General features: G+C 33.9%; 1 protein-coding gene across 2 annotated transcripts in view; it reads right to left on the minus strand.

Moving 5' to 3' along the window:
- Positions 1 to 22,638, minus strand: part of LOC143237897 (tyrosine-protein phosphatase non-receptor type substrate 1-like) — an 82,804-nt gene that overhangs the window by 19,307 nt on the left and 40,859 nt on the right. For both annotated transcript variants that reach the window (XM_076477611.1, XM_076477612.1), the window contains exons 2-3: positions 17,164 to 17,369; positions 12,447 to 12,582 (exon numbers count right to left, since the gene is read on the minus strand). In XM_076477611.1, the coding sequence (XP_076333726.1) occupies positions 12,447 to 12,582; positions 17,164 to 17,369 (342 nt within the window). The remainder of the gene's footprint in view (positions 1 to 12,446; positions 12,583 to 17,163; positions 17,370 to 22,638) is intronic.

Consider the following 22,638-nt stretch of genomic DNA (forward strand, 5'->3'; position numbering starts at 1 on the left):
CCTTACCTCCAAGTGTCTAACCGAACAACAAATTCCCAACTTGTGAATTTATAACATAGATTATAAGTCAAGTATAATATTAACTTTTTTTTAAAAAAAAAATGCTTCAGGGTGGCTCAGCAGTAATGTTTTGATACCTGGGAAAGGCAGAGCATATGTATCCTTTTGTGTAGCCTTGCGCCTCACAACAAACACATATTTCTTAACAAAATACCAGTAACACGTGAACGATACAAGTCTTGATTTTACCTGAACTTAATGCTTTTTACATCTCGAATGTAGCACTGCTTTCACTGTTGGTCTATTAGTAGCTTGTTACCTAGTGTGATGTATTTTCATATTGAAATTCACACCAACGAAATGTGATACAGTACATGGCCAAGTGTGTTAAGGCGTTCAACTCCTAATCCGCGGGTCGTGGGTTCGAATCCCGGTCGCACTAAATATGCTCGCCCTTTCAGCCGTGGGGGCGTTATAATGTAACGGCCAATCCCACTATTCGTTGGTAAAAGAGTAGCTCAAGAGTTGGCGGTGGGTGGTGATGACTAGCTGCCTTCCCTCTAGTTTTACGCTGCTAAATTAGGGACGGCTAGCGCAGACAGCCCTCGAGTAGCTTTGCGCGAAATTTAAAATACAAATACTACTAAATTTTGCTGAAATAATTAATTGCCTCAAATTCTTCGTTGTAACGGAAAGTATTGAAAACTTAAGAACCACAAGAAGCCATACAAAACGAAATCCATTTAGTAACAATCTCTATTGTTACCTAGTTGAGCTAGTACGAATTGAAGTTATTCGAAATTGCGTCTTAAAATTGACCATAGTTCTGATTTAGTTATTTAATGTGAATATATTATATATATATATAATAATTCACATCCCATTTCCAGTTTTCTCAAAGGTCTTTAGAAGCGTATTTGGTTTTCCGGGCGAAATGTGTCTAGAAAACAAAGCACTAATAACAATAATATAAAAATTCACCATTTACTGGTATTCGAATATATATATATATATTTATGTATTCTTTTTGAGCCTGAGATGTTCAAACAATCCCTTTCTGAGACTGATTTAATTATTAAACTTTTTGGTACAAACATAACCTCTTCACTCATTAATTAATTTACAAACTTTTTGGTTTACAAACTTAATAATGACTTGTACCAAAGATTTAGCAAATTTATTTCTAAATGGTACTATTTTACATATTTTTGATGTTTATTATCAGTTAAAAACATATTACTTTAAAATCACAGTCGTTAATACACAAACTGCTTGTTGATATTAAAGTTAATATGTTTGTAAGCCTTTCCTGATATTGGTCTGTTATAAACCAGGGCCGTTTATGTTTGACCTAAGTCATTATTAGCAGTTTCTGCTTTTGCGAACATTGAAGTTAATTTCATGCCTCATTATTAAAGCCGAAAATTGATTCGATGGAATAATTTCTTTGAAAGCTTATATGCATACTATGTAAACAAACAAAACATGTGTCTAAAAACTTGTTTAACGTGAACAGTTTACAAGAAGAAAACACACCTAAATATATGCACCAACTAGACGTGTTTTCGAAACTAATTAGATTTTAATGCACTTGTTTATACTGATTTCGAAACTTTATTTCTAACGCCCTTACGTTTCTCTTTCTTTTTAGCCTTTCTAAAACTATTTAAATGCTATAGGTTTTGTTTCTCCAGAGTTTTTATAGACAGCCACCATCAAGCATTTATGTAAATATTGAGAACATTTTTATATTTACTGCATTCTAAAAATATATTATAGTTTTACAGAATTTAGTTGAACTTCGTAAAAAACAAAATACAAAATATTTAAGAGGAATATAAAACTAAATTATAGTGCACATAAGTTCTGTTATATTGAACTTTGAAATACTCTCACGGGCATGTTACATTTTTATGCTAGGCAACGCTTTGTTTGTTTGTTTTGGAATTTCGTACAAAGCTACTCGATGGCTATTTGTGCTAGCCGTCCCTAATTTAGCAGTGTAAGACTAGAGGGAAGGCAGCTAGTCATCATCACTCACCGCCAACTCTTGGGCTAGTCTTTTACCAACGAATAGTGGGATTGACCGTCACTTACCAACGAATAGTGAGATTGACCGTCACATTATAACGCCCCCACGGCCTAAAGGGCGAGCATGTTTGGCGCGACCGGGATGCAAACCCGCGACCCTCAGATTACCAGTCGCACGCCTTAACACGCTTGGCCATGCCGGGCCTCTAGACAACGCAATATAAGCTAGAAAACTAGGGTAGACAAGTAATCTATCATTTGAATGGTTCGTATATAGGTTAATGATTGAAAGTAGTGGGATAGCATAAAGCTTAAATATTAAATTCAACAGTAATAAAATTTAAAAAAGGGCATACTTACTGTGAAAACATATCTATAATGAAAGTGTATTCAATTTAAGATGAAGAGTTGCTTTGTTTCCTTTTTATACGTTTTCATATGATTAAAAAGTAACATTGACATATGATGCAGTTTAAATAGATCTCAGAAAAAAGTAAGAAAAGTAGCTTTAATATATGATACGTTTTCGTACACAGAGATCCTGTGCAGAATGAAAAGAGTAACGTTGACTTATGATACATTTTAAATAGCGATTTTGTATAAAGTAAAGAAAAGTAACTTTGAGATACGATGTAGCTCAGATAGCGATTCTGTGTAAAGTACGAGAGAGTAACTTTGATATATGATGCAGTTTAAATAGTGATTCTGAGTAAAGTAAGAAAGTAACGTTGTGTGATATGCTTTAAATAGATATTCTGTCTGAGCAAAAGTGCGTTTGATATTTCTAAATGTGGCAACAATGGAAAGATATAAATATTCTAACTAAACGACAACGGATAGTGTTTCATTTACTATGTATTCATGGGATTATACCGATAGAAGTTAAATGATTATTTGTTTTATACAGGATTTTAACGATACAAATTAAATGTTTGTTTATTTTATATGGGATTGTAACGATACAAGTCAAATGTTTGTTTAATTTATATAGGATTATGACGATACAAATTAAATGTTTGTTTATTTTATATGGGATTGTAACGATACAAGTCAAATGTTTGTTTAATTTATATGGGATTATAACCATGCAAGTTAAATGTTTGTGTAATTTATATGGGATTATAACCATGCAAGTTAAATGTTTGTGTAAGTTATATGGGAATATAACGATACAAGTTAAATGTCTGTTTAATTTATATGGAATTATAACGATACAAATTAAATATTTGTATATTTTATACGGGATTATAACGATACAAATTAAATATTTGTATATTTTATACGGGATTATAACGATACAAATTGAATATTTGTATATTTTATACGGGATTATAACGATACAAATTGAATATTTGTATATTTTATACGGGATTATAACGATACAAGTTAAATGTTTGTTTAATTTATATAGGAATATAACGATACAAGTTAAATGTTTATTTTATATGAAATATAATGATACTAGTTAAATCTTTATTTATTTTATATACAATATAATGATACTAGTTAAATGTTTGTTCATTTTAGCATGTATTGGGGTGGGGGAGGACCAGAATAAATGTACTTGTATTTTATGATATCTTAGCATGAAATTCCATCAGAAATAGAATATTTGCATTCCTTTATTAGTTATTGTCCTGAATTTTTAACCAGTTATTTTCTTTATTTAAATTCTTGTTTGGACAAGCTCGCTCAATTAAAAGGCTGAATGTTTTGTATAAAAAACCAAAACCAAAACCAAAAAGTAGATCGGAGAGTACAATTAGTAATAGATTATAAATAAAATATTTTATAATTGGATTGAAGTTTGTAAAAATTGGTTAAAAAAAGGCATAATGTTATTTCAAGTCAGGATCGCTATTTTCCGAAAGTCATTGAAAGAAAAAGAAACAATGAGAGAATGTACTCCAATATGATATATTATTGTTTTACAGTGACAAATGTGTACTCTCTTACGTCTGGAACACCGTATAAACAAAACTAAAGCTACTTCGCTTCAAGCTACATTTAACTTAATTAACCGAACCTATTTTCTTCGTTGTAAATGTTCGTGGAAAAAAGTTATTAATAACTAAGCTGTTGTTACTTATAATTACGTTATTATAGATAGTAATTCAATGATTGAGAATACGGGTTACGACAACGTTATACCTATATATTTTCCACATACAAACACCAAATCTTGCATTATACTTATAGAGTATCCGGAAAGTCTGAGACACTGGTAACTTTCAGCTTTTCTTTAGTTTCAGATACGTGACTGATTACGGTGTTGTCAAAGCATGAGAAGGTTGAGCTAATCCTGTTGTGTGATACAGAAAGTTGGTCCAATAAAAACTTGCTGCTGCATTTAATACAGGCCATCCAGAAAGAGAAAGGGAAAAAAATACGTGTGTGAAAAAGAAGATCAAGGATACAGAACATGTGAAACAACGAATTCGTGACTACTGTCGGACCAGTGATAGTGACAGAATATACTTTGCAGTGTCCAAAAAGAATGGAAATAATGATTCCAAATTTGTATGCAAGGACAGCGTATGGAACACATTCTGCAGTATTCATTGAAGTTGTTGTACCTCCAGACTTTTCGGACACCCTGTTTTGTGATATTAAGATATATTTATATCCAACAGGTAAGTTATAAATATTCACATTATTTAACAGATTAAAGAAATATTTTGCACAAATTTTTAGGAAAGGTTGAAATTTTCCTACTACTGAACATCCTTCTTAGTTAGTTTGAGCATTTTAACTACCAGAGCAGAGAAGGGTATAAATCAATCCTTCACAAGGATGAACATTGCCATATCTAAACTTTGTCTGACACTATTTACGAGTACGTCAACTGTTAAAATACAGAAGACTTGCAAAAAAAACTTTATAATGTGCTTCAATTAAAATATATTATTTTCTAGTTATGGAAGGTTGAAATATAACAGTTTTTCAACAGACCTTTACCTTTTCTTTGTCTCAAACCAAACCTTAAAATTTCACATTAAAGATGAAATTGTAGTTTAACTATTCAAGTCGCAATTTCAAAGAATTACGTCTTGAGATTACATACATGCTGTCCTAACACTTATAGGCACTTACAGTTACAAAGATATCGGAGAATAAAACATACTCAAAACTCAGATTAACTACACACAACTGGCTGCTTAAGAAAGTTTCTACCTTATCTGTATTGAGAACTTCAAGTTGTTCAAATTTCTTTGTTGTTGTGTTTCTTTTAATCTCGCGCAAAGCTAAACAAGGGCTATTTGCGCTAGCCATCCCTAATTTAGCAGTGTAAGACTAGAGGGAAGGCAGCTAGCCATCACGCCCCACCGCCAACTCTTAGGCTACTCTTTTGCCAACGAATACCGGAATTGACCATCACATTATAACGCCCCCCATTGATCATTTTATCTTTTGTTCTGTCCGTTAGTGTCACGTATGCAGTGTATACTCTATTTTGCAACATAAATACAAGAAAGCAGACAGAAAAAGTCTCCTGATATGAAACTGTATGAAAGCTAAATACATCTCATAATGATCATAGCGCACCACTTTGTAAATGATTATAAACAAGACGAGCTCGTTATATTAAAATTATTTTGGAGCCTTGCAACATCATTACAATCCACATCGCCATGTCTGGTCACACTGTATATGATGACCCTGCATCTTTACAATAGTTCTGTAGCGTAATTTACATAACAAAAGGTTCTGTCGCAAGACTCTCATGTAGAAAGCACACGAACTCATCTTGCATGCTTTCCACAGAACGTCTACTTTACGAAAACAGTGGTTTCCCAGCACCTACTTCAATAGTCATATTACACAGAAATTTATAGCTGCTACCTCCAACGACTTAACTTAAATAAGACGAATATGTGTTTCATTCTCCAGCTGATTAAGGCAAGTGACGGATGAATGGATATGTCGTAAAAACTTAATTTATATATGTGACATATATTGCTTTTCCAAATGGAGATTCTTCTTTCTTAATTATGTTGTGTACTGTTGTCTGGTGTATATGGATGGATTTTGCCACTAACCTTCATGTTAATGGATTCTCATCTGTTACAAGATTCTGTACTTTGCTTAACATGGATAGAGCTAGACGTGTTGCAAGTCTCGTTATGGATGATCTTGGCTCTCTATGTTGATTCATTGTACAAGTGATATCTCGAGACATCTTAGTGTTTCTAAAATCTTCATTTGAACATCTTGTACCAATAAGGGCTGCTACACATTCGTATCAAAAGCGATTGATGTACAGTGTCATCACACTAATTGAGCAATATCAAACAATGTTAAATGAAATCCTGATACATGCTGTTCCATCGCGTCTTTATATTGGTTGTAGTTGTTACTTGACTCGCTGATTTGCATATTCAAAATGGTTTTAACAGAATGTATTTAACCTTTTACGTAAATGTCACGTGTTAATGTGTCATTACCACGATTGTCACCTTATGGTAATTGTTCTACTTGCTGCACAGCTGAGAGTTATCTAGCTATGCCTAAACATTTCAATTGCTATTCGCAATGTTTCTGATTGGTTACTTTTATGATGTACATCGACAAGCTCAGTCACTGATGCTGCTTTTGTAAAGGGTTTGTTCGCTATACTGCATCCATAACCTGGACATTCAAGGAATATATACGGCTTCACTAATTGGCAATGGAACTTGATGACATTTTCATGTTGTTGACGTAAACAATGCTTTACACTAAAGCTGTATTCTTACAGCATTGTCATTCAGTATAAAATAATATCTTCTGAATTTTCTAAGTTCATCATTCCTTTCAGAGATTATGGTTTACTTAAGTAGTACTCACTTCACCATACAAGTAGTGATAGTAATGTTTTACAGAAGTAGCCTTATTTTTACCTATTTTGTTGTGCAGTATCTGCATTCCAGAGCTAATGGCATATTGTTCTTATATACAACTACATGTTCCTTCTTGTATCTGTACAAAAATGTTCCTATTATACTGTCATTGATACTGGTACCAAAATGAATGGATAGTCCTAATAAGAATAAAATAGCACTAGTACGAAGAAATTAAAGTTTAAGGGTTGGTATGCATATTCATATTCTGGTTCTATATAACAATACATTAGCCTTAGACTCTTCAAACACTAATGTGGCTTTCTGAAAAAAATTACCTAAATATATGACTGTCTGACAAGAAAACCTACTGAGGTGTAGATTTTTTGTTTGGTCGCAAGCCGAAAGCAACACCTGGCCTTGCAAGATCAGTGAATACCTAACTCTTATGGTAGACAAAGTAGCTCTATCAAACACTAACCTTCATTGTCTTCTAAATATTGATGGGTACATTAACATTGACTGAATAGCATAATGGTCAATTTATATAATCTTTTCAAACTGTTGAGAGCAGCCTCAGGTCTATTTACATTTTATAGTTTATATTGCCAGCAGTTATAAGCCAGTTTTAGCATATTAAACGCTGGGTGCATGCAGATATTCATCTGTTTGTGGCAATGTAAAGTATTTTTGTATATTATAATGTTCTTGTGCTTGCATTCCACGTTGAATCTAAATGTTTCTTCCTTCTTCCTCATAATGACTACTGAAGGACACCAAATGCTCTCCGAGTGTTGTGTTATCCCATCCTTCAATACGCACACAATTTCATCACCTGTAACATTTCTAGTATTCCAAGAAAGCCTGTAGAGTTGGTTTACCTTAGACCAGATGTGCATCAATAGTTTCTGCATAAAAATATGTTGTTATTGTGCAACTTGTTTGTTTTGTTTTTGAATTTCGCGCAAAGCTACACAAGAGGTATCTGTACTAACCGTCCCTAATTTAGCAATGAAAGACTAGAGGGAAGACAGCTAGTCATCACCACCCACCGCCAACTCTTGGACTACTGTTTTACCAAAGAATAGTGGAATTAACTGTCACATTATAACGCTCCCACGGCTGAAAGGGTGAGCATGTTTGGTATGACGGGGATTCGAGCCCTTGACCCTCAGATTACGAGTCGAACACATTAATCCACCTGGCCGTGCCGAGTTTCGTCTCACCCAATTGACCATTTAAGCCGAGAAACACATCGGCACATCCAAGAGTAATTCACTGAATTTTTTTCTCTGCCAAGATTTCAGGTTCAGATGTTGCAGCTACTTCTGCTGGCAGCTGATTTTCATCATTTCTGCCTTTATTGCCATAACAATGGTCATTCTAGCAGGACGTTGATTATATTCTAAAACATGCAAGATAAACGGAAAGAAGTTAGCGTCACAAAAGGTATTCAACAACCCGAGTGCTTCCAGAAAGTGGACTTTTATTCATTCTTTCATCAACAATAAACGACAAATGACCATTTTAAGCAAGCTGATCAATTATGCAGCTGTTTTTCCATAAGTGAGACATGACGTGTTTCTAATAATATGACTTAAATTTTGAAATAACATTTCGTGTGTAAGGTGTGAGTGTTGAAGAAAATAATTTTGAAATTGGAACCGCTTACATGAATGTGTGTGCGCGTGCGCATGACTTTTTATTTTGTTTTTGAAAAGCAGACACCGATTTTGTAAATATTTCTATAAACTCGACCGTGGATAATGCACTCCCATCTGCTACAGAAGTTAAATTGTTCTCTTGAGAGAGATTTAATCATTGAAGCAAGATTTTCATGCAAATAATGTATAAGGAACAGCTTAAGTTTAAGAACTCTTCGCTAGGAGATCAAATTTTTGAAAAACCGAATTAATCAGATTCTTAAACTAAGTTTAAACATTCTCACTGTAAAAAGATAAATGCGCGATATAATTGAAGCAAAAATGTTAAGCTTACGAATTTAATTTTATTAGAATTTAATCATTTAATATTTGCATGATTGGGACGTACGTAATCTAAAGTCGAATACAGCTCTGTACACTAGTATAAACTATATTTACTTAATAATTAAAATGAAAAGTCAAATTCGCGTGTTCATATATAAAAGAAAAAAACGACCAGTAAGATAGGCAAATTCCCTCATAGATTCAATAGATGAATCAATCATGCATTATTTACATGAAACAATCATAATACACAAAAAGTTGAAATATTTATTGAAGACCTGGAGATATTAACAACTTTCCAAAAATAACAATTACATTTTACAGAATTTAAAATTCTGAAACAAAGGTAAAACTCACGTAATTTGTAAATATTTGATGTGCTTTTAGTACCATTAAACAGTGAATACATTGTAATGCTCATTCCTTGGAGATAAAATGATAATTAGTTAGTATATCTTTTACTTGTTTCCTAATACGTAGCTCGTATCATTATTAATATTATTAGGCCAGCCCAGCCCGTACGACACCATATTTGCAAAATCTACTGCAGAAATTTTGGTTTGTTTGGTTTGTTTTAATTTTGAGCACAGCTATTCGAGAGCTATCTGCGCTAGCATGTTTGGTGAGACGGGGATTCGAATCCACGACCCTCAGATTACGAGTCATGTGCCTCAACTACCTGTCCATGGCGGGCCTACTGCAGAAATATAACTTATGTTCAGTAAACAAACTAGTATTTTTTTTAAATATAGTGTAAAGTATTTTCAGATCTGTTCATCTTCGAGAATGGATTAAAGTACAGCACACGATTCTAGAATAAGTGCGGGTGAATTTACATAACGAGCAGTAAAGTTCTAGAAATTAACTGAAGAAAGTTATTTTTAAAAGGAAAACAAAATGTTGAAAATATTGTAGAATACAGTTTTTATTCATCTTCATTGAATTTTTTTTCTGTTCTTCAATTAAATTTGGTATGTATTTGGGCTTAAAAGTTCCACTTGTAAGTTTTATATTACAGATTTTAATGAACCATTTTATCAGTCTTATAATAAAGTTATATATTTGTTCATCAGTCTCATAATGAAGTTACACACTTATGATTTCAGGTTACAAAAATCGTTAACAATCTTAACTTGTTGTTGTTTAGAATTAAGCACAAAGCTACACAATGGGCTATCTGTGCCCTGCCCACCACAGGTATCGATACCCGGTTTTGGGCTTAAAGTCCGCAGATATACCGTTGAACCACTGGGGGGCCAGTCTTAACTGAACTTATTTCTGATACGCAAATAGTAAATACGACTACTCAATTCAATTGTGATTGCTCTTGACCTACAAGACAAGTAAATAGAAAATATGTATTTTACATCTGAAACAGAAGAGTGACAAAGTTATATTTGTATTTGGCGTCTACAAAATGATGAGGGCCCGGCATTGCCAGGTGGTCAGGGCGTTCAACTTGTAATCTTATGGTCACTGGATCGAATCCCCGTCACACCAAACATGCTCGCTCTTTCAGCCGTAGCGACGTTATAATGTGACGGTCAATCACATTATTCGTTGGTAAAAGAGTAGCCCAAGAGTTGATGGTGGGTGGCGATGACTAACTGCCTTCTCTCTCTCCTTACACTGCTAAATTAGGGAGTGCTAGCTCAGATAGCCCTCTTGTAGCTTTGCGCGAAATTAAAAACAACACCAAAATAATCGAGCTCACGCATTCCACGTCAGCAAAAATACAACGAATAGCTACTAAAGAAAACTCAGCTGTTAAATAAATTACTACAACACTAATAAATAATCCAAATCGCTGTCAATTCCAAAATTCAGAAACAAACAAAATGATGAAACTGGTCGAGCTTGACCAAAATAATATTTACCTAGCTTTTGAACCTTTTATTGTGGAATAAAGTATCATGTGTATATAACTGTTTATTTATAAAACTCGGCAAAATATAACGCATACATGTATATATATTTCTGATACCCAATTCAGAGTTTTTGTTTGTTTGTTTGTTTGTTTTGGAATTTCGCACAAAGCTACTCGAGGGCTATCTGTGCTAGCCGTCCCTAATTTAGCAGTGTAAGACTAGAGGGAAGGCAGCTAGTCATCACCACCCACCGCCAACTCTTGGACTACTCTTTCACCAACGAATAGTGGGATTGACCGTCACATTATACACCCCCACGGCTGGGAGGGCGAGCATGTTTAGCGCGACGCGGGCGCGAACCCGCGACCCTCAGATTACGAGTCGCACGCCTTACGCGCTTGACCCCAATTCAGAGAGGAAACACAGTTAACAATCCAATTTTGTGTTATTTTCATCGCCTACAAAAGAAGTATTATGCCAACATTGTAATCCTGTATTTCAAGTTTAAAGAAAACAGTACGCAAGTACTATAGATTTAACTAAACATACTTGTAATTTAGAGTAAAAGTAATCATGGTTGGTTTTCATTCTTCCTATTGTTCGCTTCGTATGCTACAAAAATACATTATCGTCAAGCCATGTATTCTATAACACGAAAAATTGTCGAACGTAGGACCTATTGTGGCCTGGTGGTTTGGACGATCAACTTGCAATCTGAGGATCGTGGGTCCGAACATTCTCGTCTTCGGTGGCTACTCTGGTGTAAAAATTATTGGTTTCCTGAAATTAGCCTCTGACAAAAAATGTTTGGGATTAAGGTCGTGACGAAGAAGAAATACGGCTGAATTTAGCGTATTTAACGTAAGTATAAAAAAGGTATGTGTATCGATTTGCTTATGTTTCTGTGTTTATAGCCTTTCAGTATCTAAGAGGTAAGGTAAGTCTGAAGGTTTAAAACCGGTTTAGATGTCTCTGATGGATACAGAACGGATAGTCCATTGTGCAGCTTTGCGTTTAATATCAAACAAACTACATTTATTAATGTGGAAAATTCCTTTATTTACCGTGCATGAACTGTCTTTACGTTAATGTTTATTGTCATGATTCAATGGCTATCTCAAATCTGCTAAGAGTTAGCCTCCTGAGAGTTTAAAGCCGAAAAACATTTAACTGTGAAATATGGACGTAACTTTAGCCACAAGTTTCGATTTTTTCTTAATTCTTTGATACATAGAATTTATGCACATGAAAATACGTATAATAAATGTAGTTTGTGTGTTTGTTTGTAGTATTCATCCAGATCATCATGGTATAGTTTTGTGTGTGTGTTATAGCGTACAGATCGAACAACTGAGATACATATCTGATCACTTTATGTTTGTTTGTTGGTTTTTTTTAATTTTGCGCAAAGCTACACAAGGGCTACCTGCGATAACTGTCCCTAATTTAGCAATGTAAGACTAGAGGGACAACAACTAGTCATCACTACCCAGCGCCAACTCTTTCTTGGGTTACTCCTTCACCAACGAATAGTGGGATTGATCGTAACATTATAACACTCCCACGGCTGAAAGGGCGAGCATGTTATGTGTGATGGGGATTCGAACTCGCGACCCTTAGAGTACAAGTTGAGTGCCTTAACCATTTGGCAATGCCGGGCCAATCACTTTATATATTGTGTTGTTAGTTTATTTCGTGATGTTAAGTACAGGACCTACCTACTAGTATTGTATGCTTACCATATACAGTCAGTTCTTTCTCACCCATAATTGTTTGGAAGGATGGAGCTTCTGCGGAGGCCTCACATCGATATTTCCCTTCTGTGTCCAAGTTAGTGGTTGAGAAATAGACGTTGCCTTCGGATGACTTCTGGCGCTGTATGAAAGAACAAATAAATACAATATTAAAAAACAAGCATATATATGTATAAATATGTACGTGTTTATTTTATTTATTATTACATGTTACAGAACCAAATATTAAAATCATGTTTTGCTTTCTCAGTTTAAGCTTCAGAAATTAAAAATAGTAACACTTTGCTTTTTATAAATTTAACCGATTATTCATTGAAAGATAGAAAATCGTTATAAATCAAACGGAGCTAATTTCCTAGCAGCACAGCGGCCTTACAACACAGGAAACCGTGTTTTGACGCCCTTGGCGGGCAGAGCACAGGTAAATAATTTTGTTGTTTTATGTTTAACTTCAAACAAACAATTAATAAATTAATTTAAAGTAATGCCTTACCACAGTTTTCACAGTTTTACTCTTAAAAATGGTATGGAAGCATAGGATGCCTGCGTAATCTTAATGTTAGTGAAGGGTTTAATTAATAAAACACCTTCTCATGTCCCGATTTTTCATTTCTGAAGGCCTAAACAATATGTGAATGGACAGGAAACATTACTGAAGTTTAAGTAAGGAGGAAACCCTAAACCTGCATAAATGAATCGTCTTACTTTTGTCAAATGAACTTCATCTAAGGAAATAGTTTGTTGTTGTTTTTTTCCAATCTGAACAGCGCCTCATGCGACACCTAGGTTAAACAGACAGGCTAGAGACCCCTACGATTAGAAACAGCTGTCTCTGATTTTAAGTTACTGATTAAAACGAAAGCAGCCAGTCAGTAACACCTGCAATCATAAGCTCAGAAACGAACTACTACTCTTATAACGTACAAGAATTAGCTGGAAATGCGACCTTGGGAAGAAAAAAAAACAAACTCAGTGTAACAATGATTCTGCATATAATTGTAACGATTCATCTCGTATTTCAATACAGAACAAATTTGTAATAAAATTATACATATGTTATATATAACATGGGTTAGAATCTGTTATTGAAAACGTTTCATCTTCGTACGTTATATGGTATTCGAAAACCGTATTGGTTTAGTTAACAGTGGAATGTAACACACATTTGGAATTTAGTTGTATATTATTTCAAGTGATTTTGTTTTGCTGTATTAGCTTTATACACATTATAACTTGCTACCAAAAAAACTATATTCTTACAATATATCTTATACAATACTATGTTAACTTTTCCTTTTTTAAGTTAGTTTTGTAAGGTTAGTTTTTTGAAGAAAATAAAAAAGCTACCTCGTCATCTCATGGAGAAATCAAATCAACATTTATGTATCATTATCCGTAAGGATCTATCTGTATGTCTATGTAGAACATAAGAAAGCGGTGGATAAAGTTTCGTGTCTGTTCTATTGTTAATTAATTTATTTGTTGTTTTGGGAATTGTGTTTTTGCACCACAAACACCGTGCTTCTATCCTTAAGAAGAGTATAAATATTAAATATTAATAAATTCGTATTCAAATAAAGTTAAGTTGTTTCAATTTTTGTTAACTCAAACACTGAAATGGCTGCTTATTTAAAGTAGCAGGTTTTAAGCTTCTTTGAATTTGTACCGAAACACGTCCATTAAGACATTCTATTTTTGAAGATTTTGTGTTAATTTCACAGTGTAAGGTATATATTGTCTTTACTGTCATAGAGTTTGGAGAATGTTTTATAAATTATTTATATTAAGAGGAGTAGTGTATTCTTGTATTTCTTATAAATACAAAATTTCTTGTATTCCTTAAAAGGATATACGAACAAAAACTGTTGTCATGTGCTAGGACATTTTTTGTCACGACTTCTCTTAAATTGACAAGTGAGGTCAGAAGTTGAACATACCCGATTCACTTTTGCTCGCTAAATATGGCTGGAAAATACTTGGTGTCAAAAGAAATGTTATTAAAACAGTCTTGATTACAATAAAAGCTAAAAAAAGAAAACTGGTTCTATTACTTTTCTAAATTTCATTAGCAGAACTTGTGTAATACGTTTTCTTGAAATAAGTCCGTAACGTGTGTAAACATAATGTTTCTAGTCAATACTATCAGTAAGACGCATAAAGACTTTCACTGTTTCATTTAATGGTTTTTTCTTATCTTGTTTGCTAAAGGTCGTTCATATTTTTGGAACTTTCTTCTTTGTAATCACGTTAGTTGGTTTTATTATGGACACTTTCCTCTAAGTCGCCACGAGGGAACAGTCTACTCTGTTACTATAGTATTAATCTACCAGTTCCCAACGTGAACCCTTTTTTTAATCACAACAACAGTTCATTAAGCCTATCACTCGAATTTTCCGGATATCTTGAGGCCAATCTACCGATCCTTTTGCTTGAGCTTTCCACTTGTTATGATCAATCTATTTATTCTTTTATCTATACATTCATTTTGATTACAACATGGTCGTATGTCAATATTATTAATTGTATGTTTTTCCGTTTGTTTTGAATTGTGTGCAAAGGGCTATGAACACTAATCGTCCGTTATTTAGTAGTGACAGATTAAAGGGAAGATAGCAAATCAAAACCATTCACTGCTAATTTATAGGCTACTCTTTTATCGATGAATAGTAGGATTGATCGATACATTATATCGCCACATAGGTGAAAGGGAGCGCATGTTCGGTGATGGGGATTTGAACCTGCGATCCTCAGGTTTTGAATCAAGTGTCCTAACTCGCACGACATGCTAGACCAGGTTTTTCCTAGTCACCATAGAATCAATCTATGAGTCTTCTTATCTGTGTCGTCCTTATGATCACCCCAAGAACTCTATTTCATGTTATTACTAATGCTATTACTTCTTAGTCACTAAACATTTACTACTTAGTCATGTACTGTTTTTATTTTCATCTTAAATATTTTCTAAACTTATTTTATCCTTAGTTTTAGTCGTTTAGATAAAAACTCGGTCTTGTAAACCGGCAAAAGGTAAAAATCTCTAAAATATTCAGAAAAAGAAAACTCTCATCACTGATCCCAAAAATCAATATTTTCAACCTAAGCTATTTTCTGAAAAATACAAAAAGTATCGCATTATTACTTTATTTATCTATTACATTCTTAATTATTTCCCACCCAGTTATCATAATTCTTAATCTCGTTTTTACAAGAATCCTAATTAACTTAAAAAAACTGGTTTCGATACCCGTGATGGGCAGAGCAGAGATAGCCTTTTGCGTATCTTTGTGCGTAATAACAAACTTATGTTTAAACAAAACGCCATGTTCATTACTGCAAGTGTGAGCAAGCAAGCTGCTTTCGAGTTATGGTAGTGATACATTCCTGTTTAAAACATCAAGTTATTTTGGATTTGTAGCTTTTTTCAGGCCAAACATCGTCAAATTGCTGCTACAAATTATTTGAGCTATTAATTAAGATTTTACACAATCTAACTTTGTTTAACAGCTACACGATGCCTGGAGTCTAATGCCCAGTATGGCAAGGTAGTTAAGGCGCTCGACTCCCAGTTTGAGAATTGCGGGTTCGAATCTCTGTCATATCAAACATGATGACCCTTTCAGTCGTGGGGCGTTATAATATGACGATCAATCCCACTATTCGTTGGTAAAAAGAGTAGCCCAAGAGTTGGCGGTGAGTGTTATACCGCTAAATTAGAGACGACTAGCGCAGATAGCCCTTGAGTAACTTTGCGCGAAATTCAAAAACCAACAAAACAAACCTGCAGTCTATTTGGTTTATTACGAGTTCAAACTAACTCTTAAATATAAAATCATAAAAAAGCTGTTTTCTCTAATGGACTTTTGATAGCACAGTTTGAATGTTCACGAATAAACCATTTTTTTATATAGTGGATCTAGCCAACTGGCTATGTGTATTGTTAATGAACTTCCGCCCCAAGTAGTTTTGACTTTATTAATATCAACAGTGTTTTGAAGTTGATAAAATATTTTCTCTACCTTATACTTTACCTTTAAGCTGATTGCCTCAAGAAGTTCTCATGTTAGAAAATAATCACTGGGCCTACATTTTTCTTAAGGATTACGTATGGAAACCACTTTCTTGTTTAAAATACTTAAGTATAGGTGGATTTATTCCACACAGATTTCACTAACTTTGTCCTATTTTTTTTGTTGTTGTTGTTTTTTGCATATTACAATTCGCATATTGTCCAAACTTCAACAAGAAATTGCAATATTTTCATTAACTGGAAAGTAGATGTGATAAAAAGAATGGTTAATGACACCTTCCTTCAACATGAATGAATTAGAAGAAGACGGGCCATCATAAAGTTTTCCAAATTTACATTTTTGACTTATTTACTTTTAAAGCACAAATTATTAAAAACAAAGATCCAAGAGAAAGTATCTCATTCGTGTTAATTTCTATTATTAGCGTTTTCTTTCTTTTCCATTGATGTAACGCTCCTCCTGGATTTTTTAAAAGTATTTAACAACTTAGTTATGGAACAATTTACAAAACTGTTGATATATCAATTGAAATGATACATATTAAGTCAAATGAATTTTTTTATTTTGGTGTTTTTTGTTTGTGCATTATTTTCAACGAACTGACAATTAATTAAAGATTATGTAAAAAACACACAAGTGATCAAATCCATATAAACTGGATTATAAAATCTCACATCGACAAATACTCCAGGCATGGGATAGATCTGGGCAGACGGTTTGTCACGTGGTATGTACCGATAAAATTCTGTATCATTTTTGTACCATTTGACAGCGTACAGAACATCCGTTTCTAGGTCGTAAGTGCAGTTCAGCCATAAGGGGTCGCCACTTGTTACCACCGACGGCACATGCAGGTTTACCAACCTGAGGCAGCAGCCACCTGGAAAAACAGTTGCATGTTTAAACATATATACAGATTCAGGAAGTATAAATATAGATTAAATCAAAGGTATTCTTCGTGTTGTAGAACTAGAAAATCGTAAAACGTTTAATGATTAAGCTATTTCTACATTTCCTCCTTTATATTACCCAAAATTATCACAAAAGTGTACAGAGGTAACAGGTATCATAATTAGTATGTTGGTCAGGTCATAAGAGTAATAGTGAAATAGAAAGGTGTTACAAAGTGTTGCTGTTGAAGTCATATTTTCTTTGGATATGCTTCTCGTGTTTAAAATGACAACTTGTAATTAAAACGATAAATTTCTTTCAGATGCGCGTGCAGGAGAGTTAAATTTGATATCACTAAACAATATCAAATAATTTTTACATATCTACTCTTGTATCCATCCATCTATTCAAAAAATGCAGATAAATCTATAGAAATAGAGGAAAAAGCACTGAAACGAAATTTTCGTGTTAAATATTACGAAAGGTTAAAATCAGTACTGTCCTTTAGAACTCTTTCATTATATAGTCTCCTACGTATAATATATTTATAAAAGTTATTTAAAAAAAACAACACGTTTCGTGCTGGACTTAAAAAAAACAATTTCATACCTGTTGGTAATCGATAACGTAAAACTGACTTTTATGATATCTTATTAATACTTTCAACAAGAATTGTAAGAAATAAACCTTAAAAGCGGCCCGGCATTGCCAGGTGGTTAAGGCGCTCGACTCATAATCTGAGAGTCGCGGTTCGAATTCCCATCACAACAAAATACTCGCCCTTTCAGCCGTATGGGCGTAATAATGTGACGGTCAATCCCACTATTTGTTGGTAAACAAGTACCCCAAGAGTTGGCGGTTAGCGGTGATGACTAGCTGCCTTCCCTCTGGTCTTACACTGCAAATTAGGGACGGCTAGTACAGAAAGCCCTCCTGTAGCTTTGTACGGAATTCAAAAACAAAGAAATAAACGTTAAAAATAGTTTTTCTGGTTTATTGCATGCAAAGGGAAACCAAGCTATATAAATTTTATAGTTAATGATAGCTTAGATATCTTGCGAGTTTCTATGTCTCAAATTCACACTATTTCCAGACTGTAATCTACAAAGGAGACTAGAAACACAACAAACTGAAATACAACTGTATAAATAGACCTCATGTCGCTAAATGAACTTTAAGTCTTGTACAGTGATACTTCAGCATATGCTTTAAAGTTAAACGTATTATCAAACTGCCCAATTCATAAACCTTAAAGTTTGCGTTTTAACAAACTATTTATTGTATATATTGTATATTTAGCAGTTGAAATTCTGTATTTTATACTCTTATAATATAGAACGCGCAGAATATTTATAACCTATTAAAATCGAATTATTTAACTAGTTTTCTTAAAGAAGCGAGGAACATATACGCTTTATATAGCATAAACTTCTCGAATAATATATAATTACTGATAATAAGTCTCATACATATTATGCATTTTAACTAGTGCGCGGTCTTAATGAAGTAACATGTAAGTGTTGTATCTATCTGCAACCGATTTGGACACGATGCTAACATATCAGAAAGTTATTAGTAAAGACACATGACGATCTCTTGCATACAAAGTTCTTATGTCGGCTGATTACACGCCCAAAGACATACAATAGCACAAAATGAATGACTTTTATTTTGCACAAAAAATATCATAAATATTGATAATCTGACCAGAAGTAAGTATAACATATACCAGGCATCATAAACGTGGTAACCAAAGAAGAGGGAAACGTGACCCTTTGAAATACACATATAACGTGAGTCATAATGAGGCAATGTATAATTTAACTCACTGTCTTCTCCCTATTCTTAGCTTTCCCATCTCTTCATTTCCTACCCACATCGTAATGAGACACGGAGAGATACAAAACTCGTTAACAGTTACGGAGGACGTATGATGGATGCTCTGTTTAATAGGAGAAGACGAAATTAGTGGTTGCCGTCAGTAACACGTCTTCAGATATGTCAAGCAGCAGTTGTTTCTGACGAACCGAAGAAACTGAGAGCTCATCGTTCTAAACAGCTCTTATTTGAAGTATTCCAGTAGGCAGTGGTTAATGATTAATGTGATATTTCATAGACTGGTCGGTTTTTGGTCTAAGAATTTCTGTGTCTTAAGTGTTAGAGTGTCGAATTACGACTTGTATCAAGTACACTGTATTAGAGTAAGTTTGGGTCGTTGAGTCCCTTAGCTGAAGCAACATTATTAGAGATTGAACTTTTGAAGAAAATTTTAGCGTGTATTTTTCCATCAAAAACCGTTAAAAGTTAGATAGATATAACCTGTTTTAAAAGTGCTATTTTTTGTTATATTTTGGTTTCTAAGCTGTGGAAGAAACATTCTCTGACCATTACAATATTTAGTTACTGAACTTTTTTATTAGGACCACGTCATAACAGTTAACAGCTCAGTTGCTATGATAAGTACTATAACCTATGGAAGATTGGTTACTAATCTTTTAGTAACGCTACCTGTAAATTATCAAGTGATTCGCTTAACTGTGTCAGAAATGTGTTCAGACTAATACATTTTTGGCTAGTGTTAACTGTGTCAGAAATGTGTTCAGACTAATACATTTTTGGCTAGTGTTAACTGTGTTAGAAATGTTGTGTGTCAGGCATGCTTATATCTGTTAAATGTTTGGTCGTTTTGTGTTAAACATACAATTTAATTAACTGTTAAATTTCGATTATTCTTTATATTAAACACTCTATTTGTCTGTAACATGTTCACTCATTCTTTGTGTTAGATATGTTACAAGCATTATAATTTTTCATGTGGATTTTACTGTTATTATACAAACATGCTTAAAATCTTTTATGAGAAGATATTTTCTCTTAACTTGAATGTTATCAACTGTGGAGTGTATGTGGTGCTTATGTTATTATAATTTATTTTACCAACCATCATACGTATTTATCGATCTTCGTTTAAGAGTTTGTAGGAACGAACGTTATAAGGAAACACATACATTATACAGTTCTTGCATACTGTTTCATTCTGGGCAAACTGAAACAGTCTCATCTCTCTCTCTGTGTCTTTCTCTTACGTTACCATAACAACAGCTGACACGTCAAAAGTTTGTGAATTTTACGCGTAGTGGATGAAATAATACCGATATCACTTGAGTATGGGAAGAAATATCTGTGTAAAATCTGTATTAACATTGTTGTGATTACAAAACATTTGTACAGATAATACTTAAAGTATAAAATACTCGTATACCGTCAACTGTGACTAAAACTATCAATTTGTACATCAATCAAAGAACAATAAGCAGCGTGGAAGAGAACTACATATCAAAATGTTGAAAATAACATGTTTATGAATCACTTCCTCTTGCATGTACTTTTCATAAGACTGGGAAATCTCGAAACTGCGTTAAAAGTATTATTTTACAGTTGCGAACGCAAGCTCTAGTCTAGGTTAGAAACTCTGCATTGTTTTGAACTTCGCACAAAGCTACACAAAGGATATCTGCGCTAGCCGTCCCTAATTTAGCAGTGTAAGACCAGAGAGGGGGCAGCTAGTCATCACCACCAACCGTCAACTCTTGGGCTATTCTTTTACTGACAAATAGGGCGATTGACCGTAAAATTATAATGCCCAATTAACTGAAACGGTGTACTTATTTGGCGTGATTGAATGGGAACCCGCGACCCTCGGATTACCAGTGGAGTGCCCTAACCACTTAGCCATGCCGTTAGAAAATCTGTATGGTCTTTAATGTTAGAAGTGCAGTGTTAATCTGTACTACCAAAGATATATGCAGGTACAAGTTTCTTCGTCAGTCTGTGTTTTACATTTTGTTAAAGGTTTAACCAGATTGGACCTTTGTACCATTTTATTACATTGCATCAAAAATGATGTCTTGTCGCTGTTTATTTGTTGGTCATTTGGCAAGAACAAGAATATCAAGAAATAAAACAGTTTTGACGAAAGTCTGTTACAGGGTTAAACCTGAAAGCAACAAATCCATGGAAAAACAGTGCTAATAATAATAATGCACAGAGGGATCAGATAACATCGTTTATGAAAAGCTTGATGAGATAGAATATTTGTGATTTTTAGTTTACAAAACCCTTTTCCTCTTTGCATTGTTTTTGGGCCCATTTTACCAGTATCTTTATTAGTTGTGTCTTTAGATACTATAATGGAAAATAAAATCGAGCTTGGCATCTCTTGACTAGTAGTATCACATAATCGAATAAAAATCTAAACTGTTTTGTCCTCAATTTACATCAAAACTTTACTAACACGTACTCCCCCAGTGGCAGAGCAGTACGTCTGCAGACTTACAACGCTAGAAAGCGGGTTTCGATACCCGCGATGTGCAGAGCACCGATAGCAAACTAAGACGCTAAAAACCAGTGTCACGTTCAAGGAAACTTTTTTTTACCATCATTATGAATTACTAAATTAAAAGAAATTAATATGATGTATCTCTGAACTGGTACAAGTTTAATACGATAGAAAGGATAACTTTTGTTAGCAAATGGTTTCTGTTATAGAATCTGCATAACTAGTTCTAATAAAATGTAAACTTTTGAAGCTGTAAAAAGCAAACACTGGAATCAAATGTTAGTCCAAATAAAGCGTAAACTTCCCGAAGCTTAACGTCGATAGCGTAGCGTTTTTGTTTTTTTTTAGCTAAAAATAATTTTCCTGTTTATACATTTGATTTTACAGGTATAGTACTTACCTCTTTATCTGTCGAAGTTATGAGTCATGGGTGAGTCACATAATATTGTTTCAGATTTCTGGGAGTTACAACAAAACGGATGAATAATCAAACACACGTTCTTTCTTTTGTAGTACACGCAGGAGCTACACCAAAACAAATACATGATCTTGTGTTTTAAAATTGCCACAAGATTACTCTTTTTACTTTTAGAATCTATCTGTTCGTCCACGTGTGCTTTTTTTTTTACAGATTTAGTAAAAATCGTTTAAAGCGATTCATATATTTTTTTCTCTTACTGACCACGGTGCAAGAAAAATGTTCGCTAGGCTCCATCAACTCATGTGCAAAAAAGTTGCGTTTTCTAGCAACGCAAGTAAATAAACACCGTAAAATTAACTGTGATAAAACCGACGAAAAAATTCAATTCTTTCGAAGAGATAAATTTTTAATAAATGTGCAAACTATACTACGTGGCCTGGAGGAGACGTAGAGTATTGATCGGTGTGTGCTTGCAGTGAATAGATCACCTCTGTAGTC

The sequence above is a fragment of the Tachypleus tridentatus genome, chromosome 13, assembly GCF_004210375.1.
Source record: "Tachypleus tridentatus isolate NWPU-2018 chromosome 13, ASM421037v1, whole genome shotgun sequence".
In the NCBI taxonomy this organism is placed as follows: Eukaryota; Metazoa; Arthropoda; class Merostomata; order Xiphosura; family Limulidae; genus Tachypleus; species Tachypleus tridentatus.